Source organism: Pelobates fuscus, chromosome 8, assembly GCF_036172605.1.
Source record: "Pelobates fuscus isolate aPelFus1 chromosome 8, aPelFus1.pri, whole genome shotgun sequence".
Lineage (NCBI taxonomy): Eukaryota > Metazoa > Chordata > Amphibia > Anura > Pelobatidae > Pelobates > Pelobates fuscus.
The window spans coordinates 175348050-175369525 of record NC_086324.1 but is presented as its reverse complement, the minus strand read 5'-3'; the positions used below and the strand labels follow the sequence as shown (position 1 = coordinate 175369525).

Below are 21476 nucleotides of genomic sequence, written 5' to 3'. Positions count from 1 at the left end.
CAGAGTGTCTCTCGCTGTCAGTCTCACTCAGTGCAGAGTGTCTCTCACTGTCAGTCTCACTCAGTGCAGAGTGTCACTTGCTGTCAGTCTCACTCAGTGCAGAGTGTCTCTCGCTGTCAGTCTCACTCAGTGCAGAGTGTCTCTCGCTGTCAGTCTCACTCAGTGCAGAGTGTCTCTCGCTGTCAGTCTCACTCAGTGCAGAGTGTCTCTCGCTGTCAGTCTCACTCAGTGCAGAGTGTCTCTCGCTGTCAGTCTCACTCAGTGCAGAGTGTCTCTCGCTGTCAGTCTCACTCAGTGCAGAGTGTCTCTCGCTGTCAGTCTCACTCAGTGCAGAGTGTCTCTCGCTGTCAGTCTCACTCAGTGCAGAGTGTCTCTCGCTTTCAGTCTCACTCAGTGCAGAGTGTCTCTCGCTGTCAGTCTCACTCAGTGCAGAGTGTCTCTCGCTGTCAGTCTCACTCAGTGCAGAGGGTCTCTCACTGTCAGTCTCACTCAGTGCAAAGTGTCTCTCGCTGTCAGTCTCACTCAGTGCAGAGTGTCTCTCGCTGTCAGTCTCACTCAGTGCAGAGTGTCTCGCTGTCAGTCTCACTCAGTGCAGAGTGTCTCTCACTGTCAGTCTCACTCAGTGCAGAGTGTCTCTCGCTGTCAGTCTCACTCAGTGCAGAGTGTCTCTCGCTGTCAGTCTCACTCAGTGCAGAGTGTCTCTCACTGTCAGTCTCACTCAGTGCAGAGTGTCTCTCACTGTCAGTCTCACTCAGTGCAGAGTGTCTCTCGCTGTCAGTCTCACTCAGTGCAGAGTGTCTCTCACTGTCAGTCTCACTCAGTGCAGAGTGTCACTTGCTGTCAGTCTCACTCAGTGCAGAGTGTCTCTCGCTGTCAGTCTCACTCAGTGCAGAGTGTCTCTCGCTGTCAGTCTCACTCAGTGCAGAGTGTCTCTCGCTGTCAGTCTCACTCAGTGCAGAGTGTCTCTCGCTGTCAGTCTCACTCAGTGCAGAGTGTCTCTCGCTGTCAGTCTCACTCAGTGCAGAGTGTCTCTCGCTGTCAGTCTCACTCAGTGCAGAGTGTCTCTCGCTGTCAGTCTCACTCAGTGCAGAGTGTCTCTCGCTGTCAGTCTCACTCAGTGCAGAGTGTCTCTCGCTGTCAGTCTCACTCAGTGCAGAGTGTCTCTCGCTGTCAGTCTCACTCAGTGCAGAGTGTCTCTCACTGTCAGTCTCACTCAGTGCAGAGGGTCTCTCACTGTCAGTCTCACTCAGTGCAGAGTGTCTCTCGCTGTCAGTCTCACTCAGTGCAGAGTGTCTCTCGCTGTCAGTCTCACTCAGTGCAGAGTGTCTCTCGCTGTCAGTCTCACTCAGTGCAGAGTGTCTCTCGCTGTCAGTCTCACTCAGTGCAGAGTGTCTCTCGCTGTCAGTCTCACTCAGTGCAGAGTGTCTCTCGCTGTCAGTCTCACTCAGTGCAGAGTGTCTCTCGCTGTCAGTCTCACTCAGTGCAGAGTGTCTCTCGCTGTCAGTCTCACTCAGTGCAGAGTGTCTCTCGCTGTCAGTCTCACTCAGTACAGAGTGTCTCTCACTGTCAGTCTCACTGAGGTTGCAGTCTGTTAGGACCCATCTCTCAGAGATAGTACCCCCTTCTGTCTCATTATATACTTATTAACTCACCCAAACACAGGGTAGATGGGTAGATAATATCTGTATTATATTCTATATGTTTAATATATAAAGCCTTCCACCAGTGACATCCGATGCCCACACCGCTGGTAATGAATCCAGCCATCCGAGCAGTGAATGGAGGGCTCACTAGCTAGCATTCTTATTGAATAAACGGCATTCTGATGGAATTACTGTGTCACGATTGTTTTACTACAATTTACTGATTGTTTGTGAATAACGTACACTTAGTCCATGATAATGTATGTGACCCTGCGTGCTCACCAGGCCATTACAGACAATCGATGGGAGTCACTAAACTGTGAATGGACAGGAATTCAGAGAGAACTTAAGCTGTTAGATAAATGTAGATGAACTGAATTTACTTCCTGCAGAAAGATAAGTCCTGCGCTCACTCCCATCACTACTGGGCGGCAGCAAAGACTACAGTACACATCAGCCCCAATATATAGTAAAAACCAAAGAAAAACAAGTTACTTGCGCTCTCTCCTTTATCCCTATGTATTTTTAAACAAATGAAGGTTTTTTAGTTACCTCCAATGGACATGAGAGGATGAGCCCACCTGCCAACGTCAAGGCAGACCCCCCCCCCCCAGGTGGGTCCTAACTCTAACCATTCACCTTGCTTCCTTGAGCTTCTGGCAAAGATCTTTAACGAGACAGAAAGGGGTATTTTTTTATATACACCCCTATATATTATTAACCCTTAATAGGGAACACATGGGATGGGTGGCAGTATTGTAACAAGGCTGAGTGATGCAAAAAATGGATCCAAAGGCAGAAAGATAAGTCCTGCGCTCACTCCCATCACTGGGCAGCAGAAATGACTACAGTACACATCAGCCCCAATATATAGTAAAAACCAAAGAAAAACAAGTTACCTGCGCTCTCTCCTTAATCCCTATGTATTTTTAAACAAATGGAGGTTTTTTAGTTACCTCCAATGGCCATGAGAGGATAAGCCCACCTGCCAACGTCAAGGCAGACCCCCCTCCATTTGTTTAAAAATACATAGGGATTAAGGAGAGAGCGCAGGTAATTTCTTTTTCTTTGAATTTACTTCCTGTCAGATATGTCTCCAGTTCACCCGTTTTGGGCTAAAATATAGAACCTGTGTTTCACATGAATTCCTGCGGGCGCTAACCTGGAGAGTAACCTACAGTTCACGTAGTCACATCCCCCTGAGGTGGTTATAGTTGCTAGCTGCCCCATGCCCATGGATCATGTTAAGTTCAGGCTCCTGGTAGGAACTGCAGGAGAAATCAGTGCAGGAGCTAATTAAATGGCTTATTTGGGCCACGTCAGGTGACTATAACGAGCTGTGAAGCTTTATTTTCTCAGCCCCATGTTTATCTGTTTCTCTCTATCAATCTGGCATCTCCATCTGTCACTGTCGCCATTCCCTCCCCTCCCTTCTGTCTGTGGCTGGCCCGGTGTGGCACTTTCTCATGTAGGACACCCCCTTGAACGTGTCCATGTAAGCCCCTGTCAGACAGTTTCTGTCATTCTTTCTTAGCTCGGATTCAGATTCACACCCGGGTTCCCCACCGTTCACAGAGCCAAGGGTCTATGAAATGCCGCTATAGGTGCGTTCATACAGCCAGGAGATCTCCATGTACAGACAGCCACGCCATGCCACGCTTCACAGAATCAGTCCCACGGGGCAACGAGTGACCGCAGAGGCATGGGAAATCTGGGCACCCATGGGCCAGTTGGTAATCCGGTGGGCACGTTAAGAGTAAGTAATCTCCGGCAACCATTTGGGAATCTCTCACCTAGAACCTGTTACATATCGTATTTATTTCCAGTTTATTTCGATAATATTGCTGTTATTATTATTGTTTTTAAATATACACAGCCATCTTGAAACCAACTTCATTGCTGGAAACAGGTTAGCCTTCGTTAACCCTCTCAGCTCTGGGAATATTACCAGCTATCCTTAGAACCCCCTTTAAACTTGTTATCAGCGTGAAACATCTCAAGACTCCTAGAACCTTTCATGTTTTATGTCTCTATCCGGATAAGAAAGTACTAGAATTATCTGTATTCTCCATTAGCATCTGTCCCCCTCTAGAAATGACTCCACTGTACTTTAATGCCCACTAGAGATGACTCGAGCCTCCTATAGGACCTGCCGCCTGTTAGATATGCCTCCATTAGAGCCAGCCTCCCTTAGAACCTGCCGCCTGTTAGAAATGCCTCCAGCCTCCATTAGAGCCAGCCTCCCTTAGAACCTGCCGCCTGTTAGAAATGCCTCCAGCCTCCTACAGATCCAGCCTCCCTTAGAACCTGCCGCCTGTTAGAAATGCCTCCAGCCTCCATTAGAGCCAACCTCCCTTAGATCCTGCCGCCTGTTAGATATACCTCCAGCCTCCTACAGATCCAGCCTCCCTTAGAACCTGCCACCTGTTAGATATGCCTCCAGCCTCCATTAGAGCCAGCCACCTGATATAAATGTCTCCAGCATCCTATAGATCCTGCCGCCTGTTGGAGATACACAAGATGGGAACAGGTGTATTGGGGTTGTAGTTACCCAGTAATTGAAAGGCTGGCTATTAGAAATCAGTAATGGAATCAGAAAAGGTAACTAATACATGTGGCATTTTCTAAAAGAGAATGGAGGCTGGAGACATTTCTAACAGGCGGCAGGATCTAAGGGAGGCATTTCTAACAGGTGGCAGGTTCTAAGGGAGGCTGGTTCTAATGGAGGGTGGAGGCATATCTAACAGGTGGCAGGATCTAAGGGAGGCTGGTTCTAATGGAGGCTGGAGGCATTACTAACAGGTGGCAGGATCTAAGGGAGGCTGGCTCTAATGGAGGCTGAAGACATTTCTAACAGGCGGCAGGATCTAAGGGAGGCATTTCTAACAGGTGGCAAGTTCTAAGGGAGGCTGGCTCTAAGGGAGGCATTTCTAACAGGTGGCAGGTTCTAAGGGAGGCTGGCTCTAAGGGAGGCATTTCTAACAGGTGGCAGGTTCTAAGGGAGGCTGGTTCTAATGGAGGCTGGAGGCATATCTAACAGGTGGCAGGATCTAAGGGAGGCTGGTTCTAATGGAGGCTGGAGGCATTACTAACAGGTGGCAGGTTCTAAGGGAGGCTGGCTCTAATGGAGGCTGGAGGCATTTCTAACAGGCGGCAGGTTCTAAGGGAGGCTGGCTCTAATGGGAGGCTGGCTCTATCAGGTGCTCTATCAACTGCCACCCGATAGAGCCAGCCTCCCTTAGAACCTGCCACCTGTTAGAAATGCCTCCTTTAGAGCCAGCCTCCCTTAGAACCTGCCACCTGTTAGAAATGCCTCCTTTAGAGCCAGCCTCCCTTAGAACCTGCCACCTGTTAGAAATGCCTCCCTTAGAGCCAGCCTCCCTTAGAACTTGCCACCTGTTAGAAATGCCTCCCTTAGAGCCAGCCTCCCTTAGAACTTGCCACCTGTTAGAAATGCCTCCCTTAGATCCTGCCGCCTGTTAGAAATGTCTCCAGCCTCCATTCTCCTTTAGAAAATGCCACATGTATTAGTTACCTTTTCTGATTCCATTACTGATTTCTAATAGCCAGCCTTTCAATTACTGGGTAACTACAACCCCAATACACCTGTTCCCATCTTGTGTATCTCCTTCAATCCTTCATTCATGATATACCCACTCTTGTCTCCCCTCTCAATGTATATCCGTATGTATATTCTTGACATATGGGAGCTATTAGAAGACTGTATAAGAGAGCGGTGGGATGCTCTAATTGCAGTGGGTATTTAGGGGTGGAGGGCATGGCTAGCACCTCGTTAATGAATTTGAATCAGCAGATGTTCCACAAAGCCAGTGGGAGGGGGGCTGTTAATTCGACAGATGCTTGGAGTTGGAGAGGAGGATATAATCTGCTTAATCCGTCCTGCCTCTGGTCCTGTGATCTCTGATACCAGCACGCAGTGATCCCTATCCTCCGTCAGACTCCCTGCTCTCTGTCTGCCCAGCACAGAGCAGATCATCACCTTGATCTCCACGTTTCCTCCTCTTCGCACTCTGAGCCAGCTAGACCCATCGCCCGTCCTTTTTATATCATTTCAGTACGCAGCATTTTCCATTTCCTTCACCCAAAAAAAAACACCTTTTTGTATGTTTCATGTCACCGTGTTCATAAGCTTGTAATTTCTGTTGGTTCTCCCCCCATCTGTAATACTCTTTTCATACTTTCTCACTTGGCCCTTCTGTGTTTGTACTGGTTTCTCTCTGACAGTCTGCTTGGTGGTCTCACTTAAGGAAGAAGTGTCCCGTTTCTACAGAAAGGTGCGTTCCCACCCCAGTTTAACCCTTTGAGTTTGTCGTGGTGTGTTCTGGCTTGCTTGCCCAAATAGTCCATCGCTCTCCCACCTCAAACTCACAGGGTTATGCTGATGACCTTGTGGTGACTTGACTTGACCTTGATGTGTCTCTTGATGGCTTCTTTGAATTCACTGCCATTGCCATATCCAAGGATCTTCATGTCATTATCTGCTCCTAACTTCTTCTTTGTGTCTTTTACTCACTCAAGGCGGTGGGAGCTGTCTCAAAGTTCCGCCGAAAGCTCACAGTCACTGACCCTGAGTTGACATTACCGGTTCTCCATTTCGCTAACGGCATGCAGGGTCTGGGCCCTGCCTGTATCTTCCTGAGGAAGGGCATTGCTGAAAAGCAAGGGGTGAGTTTTAGATGTGATCAGGATTGAGAAATTGAAGTTTAATTAAATTAACTAATTGCTAATTGCGAGTTTCTGTCACACAGTGCAATTTGTTGGGTGATTCTGACTCTGTGTATAAATTATTTATTTATTTTATTTATAAAATATGTTACCAGGATGGATACATTGAGATTTCTCTCGTTTTCAAGTATGTCCTGGGTCCACAAATCATTGCATTGATACAACAGGGTACAATAAAATACAAAAACAATATTAATACACAATATATACAAAATTTAACATAGAACAGGTAGGAAATATATAATCAACCATAACAGGTGCATTCTGTTTTGAGGTATGGCTTGGGGAAGATTTAAAAGTGTGCGGGAGGTCGTTCCCAAATTGCGGTGCTCTGTAGGAGAAGGAGGATCGGGCCGCTTTCTTTTTGTATTGAGGTAGACTAAGTAAAGTGCTGGTACCGGATCGGAGGTTATAGGAGGTGGGAACAGCCAGGGAGAGCATTCTGTTCAGGTAGGGTCGGAGCTTCCCAGAAAAGCTCTTAAACACAAGGCTGGAAAAACGACAGTTTAGTTCTTTTAGCATGTCACAATGGTGAGTCCTGTAATTACATTGTAGCACAAATCGGCAGAACGAGTTATACAATGTATTAAGTTTATTAATGTGGGATTGCGATGCAGGTGCATATACTACATCCCCATAATCAATGATTGCCATCAGCATTTGCTGTACAATCTTTTCCTTTACTGTAGGGCTTAGGCAGGATTTGTTTCTGTACAGGGCACCTAGTTTTGGATAAAGTTTAGATGCAGGTTTTTCTATGTGGAGGCCAAAAGATAGATTGGGGGTCTAACATCATACCCAAGTATTTGAAAGAGTGGACTGCGGTCAGTGTGCCATTTGATTTTGTTTTGATGGATAGCTGGGAATTGTGTAATTTGGGTACAGTTCCAAAGATCATTGTGACAGTTTTGTCAATGTTTATATAGAAGCATTCTGAAGCAAAGCCAGCAGGAATATCCATTGGTTTCCATGGTAACTGCTCCACTTTAAGCACTTTGCCCGAGATTTCTCTTTCTACATAGGATCCTTTGCTCAATGTATTCTGTAGCATAGTGGTGACCGCGTTGTGTAAGGTTTTAGTGTATATCATGTAACATTATCGCTACTGTACGACATTTAAAGTGCTATACTTCATGTATTATGACTTGTCTCCGTTTATCTATGTAACCGCAATGGTGGTATCCCCGGGGGAGCTTTCCTCCAACGTATCTCTCCCCATTGTCATTGCATTTCATTGATCAGATTATACTCTAACAGTTACACTCATCAGTAATACGTTAGCGTAAGAGTAACATACCGTATTTATTCGAATCTAATGCACATTCCATTTTTGAAACCTGGAAGCTGGAAAGTGTTTTTGCTGGCGAAGGTAATGCACATTTATATAAGAAGATACCACTATGCAACATTGTGCTACAATGGAAATGTTTATTGCCGTATACCATAGTAACATTGATGGAATTTACATTTTACTGATTGATGTTAAGTCTATATTTTCTCACGCCCTCTTTCTGGAATGCAATTTGCCTGCGTGAATCCGCCAGAATTAAATTCAACAGAAAATTCGAAATTTTGCCCCGAATGTAATGCGCCATTGAATCTAATGCGCATAAAATGTTTGGATATTTTATATATAAAAAAAAAAAGTATGTTAGATTTGCGTAAATAAGATAATTTTAAAAAAGTCAAGAAAAAAAAAAGACAAAACCTATTTTGTCAATTCATGAGACTGATCAGTGAGTTTGCTCTGTTTATTCCTTCAACTCGAAACGAAACGAGAGCGTTGACGTTCTTCAAGTTCCTCCAGATTATGCTAAACATAGTTAGCGTTGCAGACCATTACATAACATTAAATAACCGCATTCAGCGAGGCGTTTTATTTGTGTTTATTGTTATACAGGCTGTTAGATTGCAATGCACTTTGCACACTGTCTAACAAGGTTATTTGTGGCTCTCGGTATCTGCAGGAGTTATTTCTGATGCTCCTGGTTTCATACCTATCTTAACGCACCGAGATCCAATTCTGGTTATCTGTTGCTCATCATTGTCCTTCTGGCCAGCTATTGGCATCCACCTTGGTCACTGAATGTTACATTGTCAGACTCAGAGTTATTCCCTGAAGGGAGAACTGAATGGGAATTTCACTATAGCCCAACTGGAAACAAGTTCTTTAGCTCAGCTTTCGGATCGGCTAATCTGGCCTTAAATTCACTGTGAATTCTCACTCTAATAAATAACCGCGTCTGACTTCCCGGTTACAATCCGATTTCTGCACAGAAAGTGCTGAGTTCACTTTTTAGGCTGGTTTCGGCTGCGTTTATGTTTCTTCCTTTGTATTCCCTTATTTGAGCTGACCTTTTTCTTTCTGAGCTTTTTCCGTTGTTTTCTTTTCCCATTCACTGTTCGTTATTTTCTTGTTTCATAATTTGTCACTCGCAGTGTCTAAAAAATGTACCCTGTTATTCATACATTTCCCCCACTATCAGCGTGGTGGGTTTTATTTAACTGAACTATATACACCGCGTTCGCCATCTTCTTTTCGGCTTAATTTATAAAATAAATTAGTAGTAATATTACTCATTTATCCAATTATGTGAATGCGACCAATGGAAAAAAAATCAAAACCAAAAAAAAGAGAAAAATGAGACAGAGGAAGAAAACGTGTCGGAAGGTCAGATTATTTTAACGCAATACAGAAAAGAAGAAAAGTACTCAGTGTATAAAGACGGGAGTACTAGCTTTACACATTAAAAAATCAACCACGCGCAGAAAATTGGCGCAAACATGAAAACGAATGCGACATTTTTATACATAACCCCCATTGTATCTTTTTGAAAAGTCAGATCTCTGCTCATCGAATGCCCCATCTCGTGAACCTTTGTTGAACAACAGATTGTAGTGAGAAAGAATGATGAGAGTTGTAGTCCATCAATATCTCGGGATGAGTTAATACCAGCTGCCCTGAATGTTGCTCACATCTCAGTAGCGCTGTACGGTGACAGAAGACGCTATTTAATGCTCCAGGAAGTGCTTTATAAACCTTAGCCACATAAAAACCAAATATCATCACAGTCTGATTGCTGCAGTCCTTATGGTTGCTTGTAATATCTGCCTGTTTAGCTTTTGCCGTTCTGTTCTCTTTGCTGTCCTTAAAGAGTTAAAGAATCTGTTTATAAAATTCTGCATTTTAGTTTTGTGTTAAATCAAGAATTCAGTTGGAATCGGCATCAGAAATCTGCTAGTAAAAAAATTATTTGACTTCAGAAATTCCCATAGACTTTACTGGTGACTAAATAACAGATTGTGATAATTTGTGAAATCGAGGTCAATGTCGCACATTCTGCTGAATTCTGCACAATTCGCTGCTTTGTGTCTGCTGATCGAGCCGGCCCATAGATGTATTATCACTGCTCACATGATGCAGGGGGCCACCAGAATTATTCACTAACATGGAAACTGAGGAGAATGTAAATATTTTGGGCAGAAATTCTCAGTCTTGTTCTCTCAGTCTGGACTCTGTCACTTTATGGCCAATTCTTCACAATTTCTTGTAAACATGCAGATACCGAGAGATCTGGCTATTAACCCTTACTTTCTGTCAATACATTTTGGGGGAGCGACCGTAAGTTTGTCAGGGAATTAAAGAGATGTTTAACCCCTTTCAGTAACCAGGTTTAGTAAATACGTGGAGGCAGCAGGCTGGCATTTTAGCTGTAGTTATCATCCATCATGCTGGCTAAGGATGGTAGGATTTGTAGTCTGCTGAAACTGGTGTACCAGAGCTTGGCATCCCCTGCTGACATTACCACTTACCTCTCATGTACTAACTGTTCTCTCTTCTCCCTCCAGTACCGCGAGCCGGGGACCGATGAGATTGAAGGTAAATATTTCTGATTCAGTTCTATAATAGTAGAGTAATGGCACTCCATCTATTTATAAATTACATTTCCCATGATGCTCCAGCAGTCAGGGACAGCTTATTGCAGTGGTTATGGTGCAAGTAGGATATGGGCGCATTCCGTCTAATTTTTTGTCAAATTGTTTGACACTCACATCCCATCATTGCCACCCAAATGGACAAATTCATACAGATAATGAGTGAATTTTCTCCATTATCTCAGTAACGTCAGACAAGGCAACAGTTTTATTTAAACCGTTTATACAGTTTAACAACAACTTGAGGAACTGCACCCAAACTCAGTTTACAATAAGCTGCAGTGGTTATGGTGCTTAGAGTCTCCCTATTAGGGGTCAGTGTAAGGAAAGGGTTAAACCATTCAAATACGATTTAACTGCTTGCCGTAGGACAGCGCGAGGCAACACCTGCTACCACAACCACTACAACACTCGATAGCAATTACTGTGCTTAGACTGACCCTCTAACGACTGTATGAAACAATTGGGTTTTTATATATTGTAAAATCTGTGAGCACTGGGTATATATTCCCTGTGATTGAAGACTTACAGGGTAACAACACGTTTCACAAAGAGACTCTATATTATTTATTTTAAATGAAGCTATCACAGTAATGTGACGGGTAAATCGGGCACACACTGTGATGTAGATCCCAATCAAGATTGAACTTTCACTAATTGAAATCACATTTTGTCAGATCCCCTTCCCAACATTCCATTTAGGCTGTCATTAAAACGTCGGGCTCTAACTTTGGATCCATGAAGAATCATTGTATTCTCTGTAACATAATTACAGTCACTGAAATCCCCAAACGCATTATGTCTGGCATCACATGGTCACTTATACGATTTGCAAATACAACTAGACACAGGAAGAGTTCTGTTCTATGAGCATGTTTATTACGTTATCATATTTAATAAATTATCTGGGAATAACGTTTCCCTTTTACCAACACTGAGCCCATATTTTTCTGATAGAGAATATTTATTTGTCCATATTTTTCTATAAATGTGAATTCTCTTGTCAATCCCACTTTTAATGTATAATCGTTTCTCTGCCTTGGCTGCTGGCAGTGTACGTACATTATTCTATATTATATCGTTCATTCTCTCTTGGTTTATGTAGAACTACGTGATGCCTTTGTGGAGTTTGACAAGGACAAGGATGGGTTTATCACCTGCAAGGATTTGGGGAACCTGATGCGTATTATGGGGTACATGCCAACCGAGATGGAACTCATAGAACTCTCTCAGCAAATCAACATGAACCGTACGTCCAGCGGGAAGCAGAGCTTACACTTCTTTCTTCTGTCTTTCTAGACTTACCAGTCTCTTCTTTCTCCTACATCATTGATGGATGTCCTTGTCTCCTCAACTGTGCACTGCCTCTGATCCCATATATTTCTCTTGTCTCCAACAGTTGGAGGTCGTGTAGATTTCCAAGACTTTGTAGACTTGATGACTCCAAAGCTCCTGGAAGAGACAGCTGGGATGATCGGTGTTAAGGAGCTGCGAGATGCTTTCAAAGAGGTGAGAGTTTTAATGGGACGGTGAGATGTTTTGGTTGGGTTGTTAGCTCCTGGTGTCTGAAGTCCGCACAACGGTGACTGAGGGAAACTCTGTGGTTGGGTGGCGGGCTTTTGGAGACAAAGGGACAAAGCCCTTTCCCGCATTAGGTTCCCGGGGAGGGGGAGGACCCTGGGAGGGCACATTGTATGCTGTGTGTTACACCCTTTGCACGAGGTTATGCTTAAAAGACGTGTGTGGCCAATAAAGTGTTGTTGTACCTCCAGAACTGTGTGCCATCCAATTACTGGGGGGGGGGGGGGGGGAATGGGTCTATTTGTCCATTACATGGTTCCTGACCGGCTGGAGGAAGGGAATTAGCGGAGGTAATCGGTCGTGGTAAGCGTGGTCCGCTACAGTGACATTTTCCTATCTCTGCAGTTTGACGCCAATGGAGACGGGGAGATCACATTGGATGAGTTACAGCAAGCGATGCAGAGACTGCTGGGAGAAAAACTAACAAACAGTGAAATCGCAGATGTGGTGAGGGAAGCAGATCTGAATGGGGACGGGACGGTGGACTTTGAAGGTAAGTTTTTATTCTTTGGGGATTTAATATGATATCATATTGTCAGGATACACTAATATGCCAAACACGCAGGACTTAAATAAAAATAAAGATAACCCCGAAGCGTATTACCGGACCTTAGAACTGCCGGATTTAACGTATAAAAAGAAAAGTATGTGAAGGGCCGAGGTCAGCAATACAGAGTGTACGTAAATACACTGCCTGTGTGCAGGGAGACAAGGGACCTGCTTGACTAAACCTGCACACCCCCCTAATCTAAATTTACCACACCTTCCTGTCAAGGGCGCACCTCTTTCTGATTAAGAACCCACCCCTTCCTCTTTAGACTCCACCTTTTCCTGCTCCTTTTAAAGGGACACTATAGTCACCTGAACAACTTTAGCTTAATGAAGCAGTTTTGGTGTATAGAACATGCCCCTGCAGCCTCACTGCTCAATCCTCTGCCATTTAGGAGTTAAATCCCTTTGTTTATGAACCCTAGTCACACCTCCCTGCATGTGACTTGCACAGCCTTCCATAAACACTTCCTGTAAAGAGAGCCCTATTTAGGCTTTCTTTATTGCAAGTTCTGTTTAATTAAGATTTTCTTATCCCCTGCTATGTTAATAGCTTGCTAGACCCTGCTAGAGCCTCCTGTATGTGATTAAAGTTCAATTTAGAGATTGAGACAATGACAATGAATTGAGCAGTGAAATTGCAGGGGAATGATCTATACACTAAAACTGCTTTATTTAGCTAAAGTCATTTAGGTGACTATAGTGTTCCTTTAAAGAAATACTATAGTGCCAGGAAAACAAAGCTGTTTTCCTGGCACTATAATTCCCTATTGTCACGATTCCGGGAAGCTAACACACACACAGAAAAGGTGCAGTACCGGACCTTAGAGTGGCCGGACTAAGCACACAAAGAATAGTCAGGAGACAAGCCGAATAAGGGGAATCAGAAGACAGAATAACGAGAAACAAGCCGAGGTCAAAGGGTAGGAGAAAGTCACAAAGTCAGATAAACGAGCCAGAAAGTACGTAACCAGAAGCACAAGTTCAGTAGCAATACTAGCAAGCAAAGACCACAACAGGGCAGAGAGGAACAGGAAAGGTAAGTATTTAAATCCATAGGTTAATTCTGATTGGATAATTTCCAATCAGAATTAACAATCCCACGTGGGAGATATCTAGACCTCCCACTGTGATTGAGGCACTGTGCCTTTAACGCCGGGTCAGGTGACTGACCCCGGCGATTATTAAAATGAGCGGTCTCCCAGCGTGCAGCGTCATACATGCTGCCGCTGGGGGACGTAGAGGAAGACGCGGGCGGCATCCGTGGCTGGGAGGATGCCGCCTGCCGAGCGCACGCCAGGAAGGGGACCGCGGACAGCTGGAGGGTGAGTACCACGAGCGGACTGCAGCCTCCCCTCGCAGCCGCCCGCGGGATCCTGACACCTATAGGCAGGCGGCTGTCTCCCTGTCACACGCGGTGAAGGAGCTGTGTTCTCTCTGCTCTGCTCCCTCGCGCGGGCTGTCTACTGATGCCGGGAGCCGGAATAAGATGTCATATTCCAGCTCTCGGCATCAGCAAACAGCCTACGAGGGAGCAGAGCTGGGAGAACACAGCTCCCTCGCCGTGTGTGACAGGGAGACAGCCGCCTGCCAGGGGGGTCCATCAGGTGCCCCCCCCCATGACAGGGGAAACACAGGGCATGTGGGGGCGGCATTTTCTGCCGCCCCCTGGTTAGTACTTGCAGGGGGAACAGCGTTTCTGCTGTGAAAAAAGTGCAGGAACGCCTTTCCCATGCGTTCCTGCAGGACTCAAGCCCTGACCTGCTTACACCATAAGATTATAGCTGCCGTTATAATACACTGTGTGCGGGGAGACAGGAGACCTCCTTACACCATAACCTTATAACTGCCGTTTTTTATACACTGTGTGCGGGGAGACAGGAGACCTCCTTACACCATAACCTTATAGCTGCTGTTATAATACACTGTGTGAGGGGAGACAGGGGACCTCCTTACACCATAACCTTATAGCTGCAGTTATAATACAGAGTGTGCGGGGAGACAGGGGGCCTCCTTACACCATAACCTTATTGCTGCAGTTATAATACAATGTGTGCGGGGAGACAGGGGCCTCCTTACACCATAACCTTATAGCTGCAGTTATAATACACTGTGTGCGGGGAGACAGGGGATCTCCTTACACCATAACCTTATAGCTGCAGTTATAATACACTGTGTGCGGGGAGACAGGGGACCTCCTTACTCCATAACCTTATAGCTGCAGTTATAATACACTGTGTGCGGGAAGACAGGGGACCTCCTTACACCACAACCTTATAGCTGCAGTTATAATACACTGTGTGCGGGGAGACAGGGGACCTCCTTACACCATAACCTTATAGCTGCAGTTATAATACACTGTGAGCGGGGAGACAGGGGACCTCCTTACTCCATAACCTTATAGCTGCAGTTATAATACACTGTGTGCGGGAAGACAGGGGACCTCCTTACACCACAACCTTATAGCTGCAGTTATAATACACTGTGTGCGGGGAGACAGGGGACCTCCTTATACAATAACCTTATAGCTGCAGTTATAATACACTGTGTGCGGGGAGACAGCGGACCTCCTTATGCCATAACCTTATAGCTGCAGTTATAGTACACTGTGTGCGGGAAGACAGGGGACCTCCTTACACCACAACCTTATAGCTGCAGTTATAATACACTCTGTGCGGGAAGACAGGGGACCTCCTTACACCATAACCTTAGAGCTGCAGTTATAATACACTGTGTGCGTGGAGACAGGGGACCTCCTTACACCATAACCTTACAGCTGCAGTTATAATACACTGTGTGCGGGGAGACAGGAGACCTCCTTACACCATAACCTTATAGCTGCCGTTATAATAGTCTGTGTGCGGGAGACAGGGGACCTCCTTACACCATAACCTTATAGTTGCAGTTATAATACACTGTGTAAGGAGACAGGGGACCTCCTTACACCATAACCTTATAGCTGCAGTTATAATACACTGTGTGCGGGGAGACAGGGGACCTCCTTACACCATAACCTTATAGCTGCAGTTATAATACACTGTGTGCGGGGAGACAGGGGACCTCCTTACACCATAACCTTATAGCTGCTGTTATAATACACTGTGTGCGGGGAGACAGGGGGCCTCCTTACACAATAACCTTATAGCTGCAGTTATAATACACTGTGTGCAGGGAGACAGGGGACCTCCTTACACCATAACCTTATAGCTGTAGTTATAATACACTGTGTGCGGGGAGACAGGGGACCTCCTTACTCCATAACCTTATAGCTGCAGTTATAATACACTGTGTGCGGGGAGACAGGGGACCTCCTTACACCATAACCTTATAGCTGCAGTTATAATACACTGTGTGCGGGGAGACAGGGGACCTCCTTACACCATAACCTTATAGCTGCTGTTATAATACACTGTGTGCGGGGAGACAGGGGGCCTCCTTACACAATAACCTTATAGCTGCAGTTATAATACACTGTGTGCGGGGAGACAGGGGACCTCCTTACACCATAACCTTATAGCTGTAGTTATAATACACTGTGTGCGGGGAGACAGGGGACCTCCTTACTCCATAACCTTATAGCTGCAGTTATAATACACTGTGTGCGGGGAGACAGGGGACCTCCTTACACCATAACCTTATAGCTGCAGTTATAATACACTGTGTGCGGGGAGACAGGGGACCTCCTTACACCATAACCTTATAGCTGCTGTTATAATACACTGTTTGCGGGGAGACAGGGGGCCTCCTTACACCATAACCTTATAGCTGCAGTTATAATACACTGTGTGCGGGGAGACAGGGGACCTCCTTACACCATAACCTTATAGCTGCAGTTATAATGCACTGTGTGCGGGGATACAGGGGACCTCCTTACACATAACCTTATAGCTGCAGTTATAATACACTGTGTGCGGGGAGACCGGGGACCTCCTTACACCATAACCTTATAGCTGCAGTTATAATGCACTGTGTGCGGGGATACAGGGGACCTCCTTACACATAACCTTATAGCTGCAGTTATAATACACTGTGTGCGGTACTAGTTGCAGTTATAATACACTGTGTGCGGGGATACAGGGGACCTCCTTACACCATAACCTTATAGCTGCAGTTATAATACACTGTGTGCGGGGAGACCGGGGACCTCCTTACACCATAAGGTTATAGCTGCAGTTATAATACACTGTGTGCGGTACTAGTTGCAGTTATAATACACTGTGTGCGGGGAGACCGGGGACCTCCTTACACCATAACCTTATAGCTGCAGTTATAATACACTGTGTGCGGGGAGACAGGGGACCTCCTTACACCATAACCTTATAGCTGCAGTTATAATACACTGTGTATGGAGACAGGGGGCCTCCTTACACCATAACCTTATAGCTGCAGTTATAATACACTGTGTGCGGGGAGACACAGACAGTATGTCCTGAGTTTTATTTTTAAAATGACTTTGTATAATTTATTCTCGTGATCAGACTAAGGATTTAAATAAATTTCTCTCCCAACAGAGTTTGTCCGAATGATGTCCCGCTGATATCCCAGAACACCCTCCATAAGAGAAGATACTATCTACGCTTCAAACTGGGATCATTCTACAGATTTCCAGATCATCGGCAGACCACTGGAAGCCACTCTCATTAAGTGACCTAGATATGAATAGGACTTCATGCTGTTATATAAAACCCTATTCTTCAGATCTGTCCATATTTCCTTTTTCAGAAATGCTGTTAATAAATGAACCTTTTTTTAAATACATTTTTGGTGCATTGACTGGATATTTGTAAGTGTTGAGTAAAGAATTAATAAAGCTGATGCCGTATAGTAAGTTTGTGCAGTACTGTCATTGTGTTTGTGTAGTACTGTCATTGTGTTTGTGTAGTACTGTCATTGTGTTTGTGTAGTACTGTCATTGTGTTTGTGCAGTACTGTCATTGTGTTTGTGTAGTACTGTCATTGTGTTTGTGTAGTACTGTCATTGTGTTTGTAGTACTGTCATTGTGTTTGTGTAGTACTGTCATTGTGTTTGTGTAGTACTGTCATTGTGTGTGTAATACTGTCATTGTGTTTGTGTAGTACTGTCATTGTGTGTGTAGTACTGTCATGCTGTTTGTGTAGTACTGTCATGCTGTTTGTGTAGTACTGTCATTGTGTGTGTAATACTGTCATGCTGTTTGTGTAGTACTGACATTGTGTTTGTGTAGTAGTGTCATTGTGTTTGTGTAGTACTGTCATTGTGTTTGTGCAGTACTGTCATTGTGTTTGTGTAGTACTGTCATTGTATTTGTGTAGTACTGTCATGCTGTTTGTGTAGCAGTGTCATTGTGTTTGTGTAGTACTGTCATTGTGTTTGTGTAGTACTGTCATTGTGTGTGTAATACTGTCATGGTGTTTGTGTAGTACTGTCATTGTGTTTGTGTAGTACTGTCATTGTGTGTGTAATACTGTCATGGTGTTTGTGTAGTACTGTCATTGTGTTTGTGTAGTACTGTCATTGTATGTGTAATACTGTCATGGTGTTTGTGTAGTACTGTCATTGTGTTTGTGTAGTACTGTCATTGTGTTTGTGTAGTAATGTCATTGTGGTTGTGTAGTAATGTCATTATGTTTATGCAGTACTGTCATTGTGTTTATGCAGTACTGTCATTGTGTTTGTGTAGTACTGTCATTGTGTGTGTAATACTGTCATGCTGTTTGTGTAGTACTGTCATTGTGTTTGTGTAGTACTGTCATTGTGTGTGTGTAGTAGTGTCATTGTGTGTGTGTAGTAGTGTCATTGTGTTTGTGTAGTACTGTCATTGTGTGTGTAATACTGTCATGCTGTTTGTGTAGTACTGACATTGTGTTTGTGTAGTACTGACATTGTGTTTGTGTAGTAGTATCATTGTGTTTGTGTAGTACTGTCATTGTGTTTGTGTAGTACTGTCATTGTGTGTGTAATACTGTCATGGTGTTTGTGTAACACTGTCATGGTGTTTGTGTAACACTGTCATGGTGTTTGTGTAGTAGTGTCATTGTGTTTGTGTAGTACTGTCATTGTGTTTGTGTAGTACTGTCATTGTGTGTGTAATACTGTCATGTTATTTGTGTAGTACTGTCATGTTGTTTGTGTAGTACTGTCATGGTGTTTGCGTAGTACTGTCATGCTGTTTGTGTAGTAGTGTCATTGTGTTTGTTTAGTAGTGTCATGTTTGTGTAGTACTGTCATGTTTGTGTAGTACTTTCATTGTGTTTGTGTAGTACTGTCATTGTGTGTGTAATACTGTCATGCTGTTTGTGTAGTACTGACATTGTGTTTGTGTAGTACTGTCATTGTGTTTGTGTAGTACTGTCATTGTGTTTGTGTAATACTGTCATTGTGTTTGTGTAGTACTGTCATTGTGTGTGTAACACTGTCATGCTGTTTGTGTAGTAGTGTCATTGTGTTTGTGTAGTACTGTCATTGTGTTTGTGTAGTACTGTCATTGTGTGTGTAATACTGTCATTGTGTTTGTGTAGTAGTGTCATTGTGTGTGTAATACTGTCATGTTGTTTGTGTAGTACTGTCATTGTGTTTGTGTAGTACTGTCATTGTGTGTGTGTAGTAGTGTCATTGTATGTGTAATACTGTCATGCTGTTTGTGTAGTACTGTCATGCTGTTTGTGTAGTAGTGTCATTGTGTTTGTTTAGTAGTGTCATGTTTGTGTAGTACTGTCATGTTTGTGTAGTACTTTCATTGTGTTTGTGTAGTACTGTCATTGTGTGTGTAATACTGTCATGCTGTTTGTGTAGTAGTGTCATTGTGTTTGTGTAGTAGTGTCATTGTGTTTGTGTAGTAGTATTGTGTTAGTGTAGTACTTTCATTGTATTTGTGTAGTACTTTCATTGTATTTGTGTAGTAGTCATTGTGTTTGTGTAGTACAGTTGGAGAGTTTGTTCTATACTGGTTGTGTAGCAGAAAAGAGTTGTGTCTGATGTATTGGAGTATGTGTTTTTTGGTGTGGAAACGTGTAAGAGTGTAGGACAAAGACACATTGTTTGGGAGTGTTGCATGCAGTGTGTAAGAATAGTGTATGGGGGTGAGTGCAGTGTTATTGGGGTGAGCGCAGTGTTATTGGGGTGAGCGCAGTGTTATTGGGGTGAGCGCAGTGTTATTGGGGTGAGTGCTGTGTATTTAGGTAAGTGCAGTGTATTGGGGTGATTGCAGTGTATTGGGGTGAGTGCAGTGTATTGGGGTAAGTGCAGTGTGCAGCCTGTACAGGAGATTTGTGTACAGTGAGTGTTGGGGTTAATTCAGAGCTGGTATGAGAATATTATTCACATGATTAAGAGCAATCTCTAATCTCCGGTCATTTTGTGCCTAATATAAGCTGTATCCCTCATCAAGCGCACGCAATGTGTTAATGTCTAGTGAACCCCACTAGATGACAAATTGCTTGGTTTTGGGATTCTGAGCTGTTCTGCCTCACGCGAAATGTACCATGTTCTTGGTAATCACTGGCAGATTTACTCTGAGAGGTTTAACCCATATTCCTACCCAGGGAGATTCCTGTAACCCCGTGTGCACCTGGCAGGTGGGTCACCTGGAAGATGCCCCACGTGAAGGAGCCATTCAGGGCCAGCGAGGGGAGGGGTACACTGAGGGTGATATATTAGGGTGCAGGAGATCTGTATCTTCCACTGATATTATAAATATATTGATTTAATGTGTTTAACCCTGTAAAACCCAGAGCAAATCCCTTTATATCATCACATGTTGGACATGGCGTCGGCTATTTACCTATTAAAGAGAAAATGCTGTGAAATGATTCCACGTTAATACAGCTTAAATCTGAGATATATAAAACACAGTTATAATACCTCGCTGTGCGCAACAGGGGGACATCCTCATCTACCCTTTAACAGCACGATTCGCTGGAAACTATAACTACCACAAGACAAAATCGTGAATTTCGCAAAATGGAAACTCCTAGTGCGAAATTCAAAAGATGTTTGGTGGGTGTTTAGTTTTTTTCCTTACAATTCTTATTTCCAGTTATTTTTCCCAAAGTACATAACCACCGAGAGTTCATTGTGTTTTAATACATTTTGGGTCATTCAGTAAACATTCTATTGCAGTGAATTGAAATTCAAATTTCAAATTTGCCAGAATCCTCTGTATGATCATAGCTTGGCTATTTTAGCATAATTTGTGCAATTTTTTCTTCAATTTACTAATACATTCTCAAACTGTAACTTTTTAGGATTTCAAAGTAAATTTCAAATTATCCAATAAGCTAGTTATGGTTAGGATAATGGTCTGTATACTAAGAGCTGGTCTGTACTTTCTCTTTTCGTACGACTTATTATTTTTACGAGTATTATTGCTGTGGAGCTCTGTTATACACTGTGGCGAAACCAGCTTCGCCACTGTGAACTGGAGAGGCCTGGTTGCTAGCCTCCTGCCCGCTGACTATGGCCCCTGGACATGTTGCACTTTAAAAACTATATTTGGGCATGTAATAATTTATATTGCTGCTACTGGCCCTTTAAAATCAGCGATGGACATTTTGGGACTACTGTCCCTTTAAGACTGTGAAGCATATTCTATTGTACTGCCTGTATATTGTATATGTATTCATGTGTTAAGTTTAACCTGGGTGATATGTATGCAGCATTCATCTGATTGTTCGGTAGAATCACTCCATTCATTATATTGAGTGAAACTACCGAACAACCAGACCACCCAGGAATAAGTGTGCCTCCAATTACCGTTTGCAACAATGTTGCAAACAGGTAATTGGCAATCCATGTAATGTATTCTTTGTCCTCTGGGTGGCCGCCATTCGGGAAACAAACACGTGGCGGCGGCCATCTTAAACTACCGAACAGCGGTGTTTTGCCGTCGAGTGTCTGGAACTGAAATCGGACACTTGACTAGGCAAACACCGCTGAGACCTCCATACTCCCAGAAATTCGTATAGAAACTACCGAATGACCCGCCGTTCGGTAGAAAGAAACATACGAACTAGGGGATTCATGCGAATCCCCCTTAGTCTCCT

General features: G+C 44.0%; 1 protein-coding gene across 2 annotated transcripts; it reads left to right on the top strand.

Annotated features, from left to right (window-relative positions):
• Positions 1–3097: 3097 nt before the first annotated feature.
• LOC134571047 (calcium-binding protein 5-like) lies at positions 3098–17208 on the top strand. 2 transcript variants are annotated; one of them, XM_063429088.1, is made up of 7 exons: positions 3098–3399; positions 6183–6329; positions 10239–10269; positions 11431–11574; positions 11725–11834; positions 12252–12399; positions 16967–17208. In XM_063429088.1, exons 1-7 carry the CDS (start codon positions 3346–3348, stop codon positions 16990–16992), a joined length of 660 nt encoding a protein of 219 aa, XP_063285158.1. In that variant the 5' UTR covers positions 3098–3345; the 3' UTR covers positions 16993–17208. The 2 variants fall into 2 exon arrangements, with proteins under 2 accessions (XP_063285158.1, XP_063285159.1); XM_063429089.1 differs by lacking the exon at positions 3098–3399 and adding an exon at positions 5802–5938.
• Positions 17209–21476: the final 4268 nt, after the last annotated feature.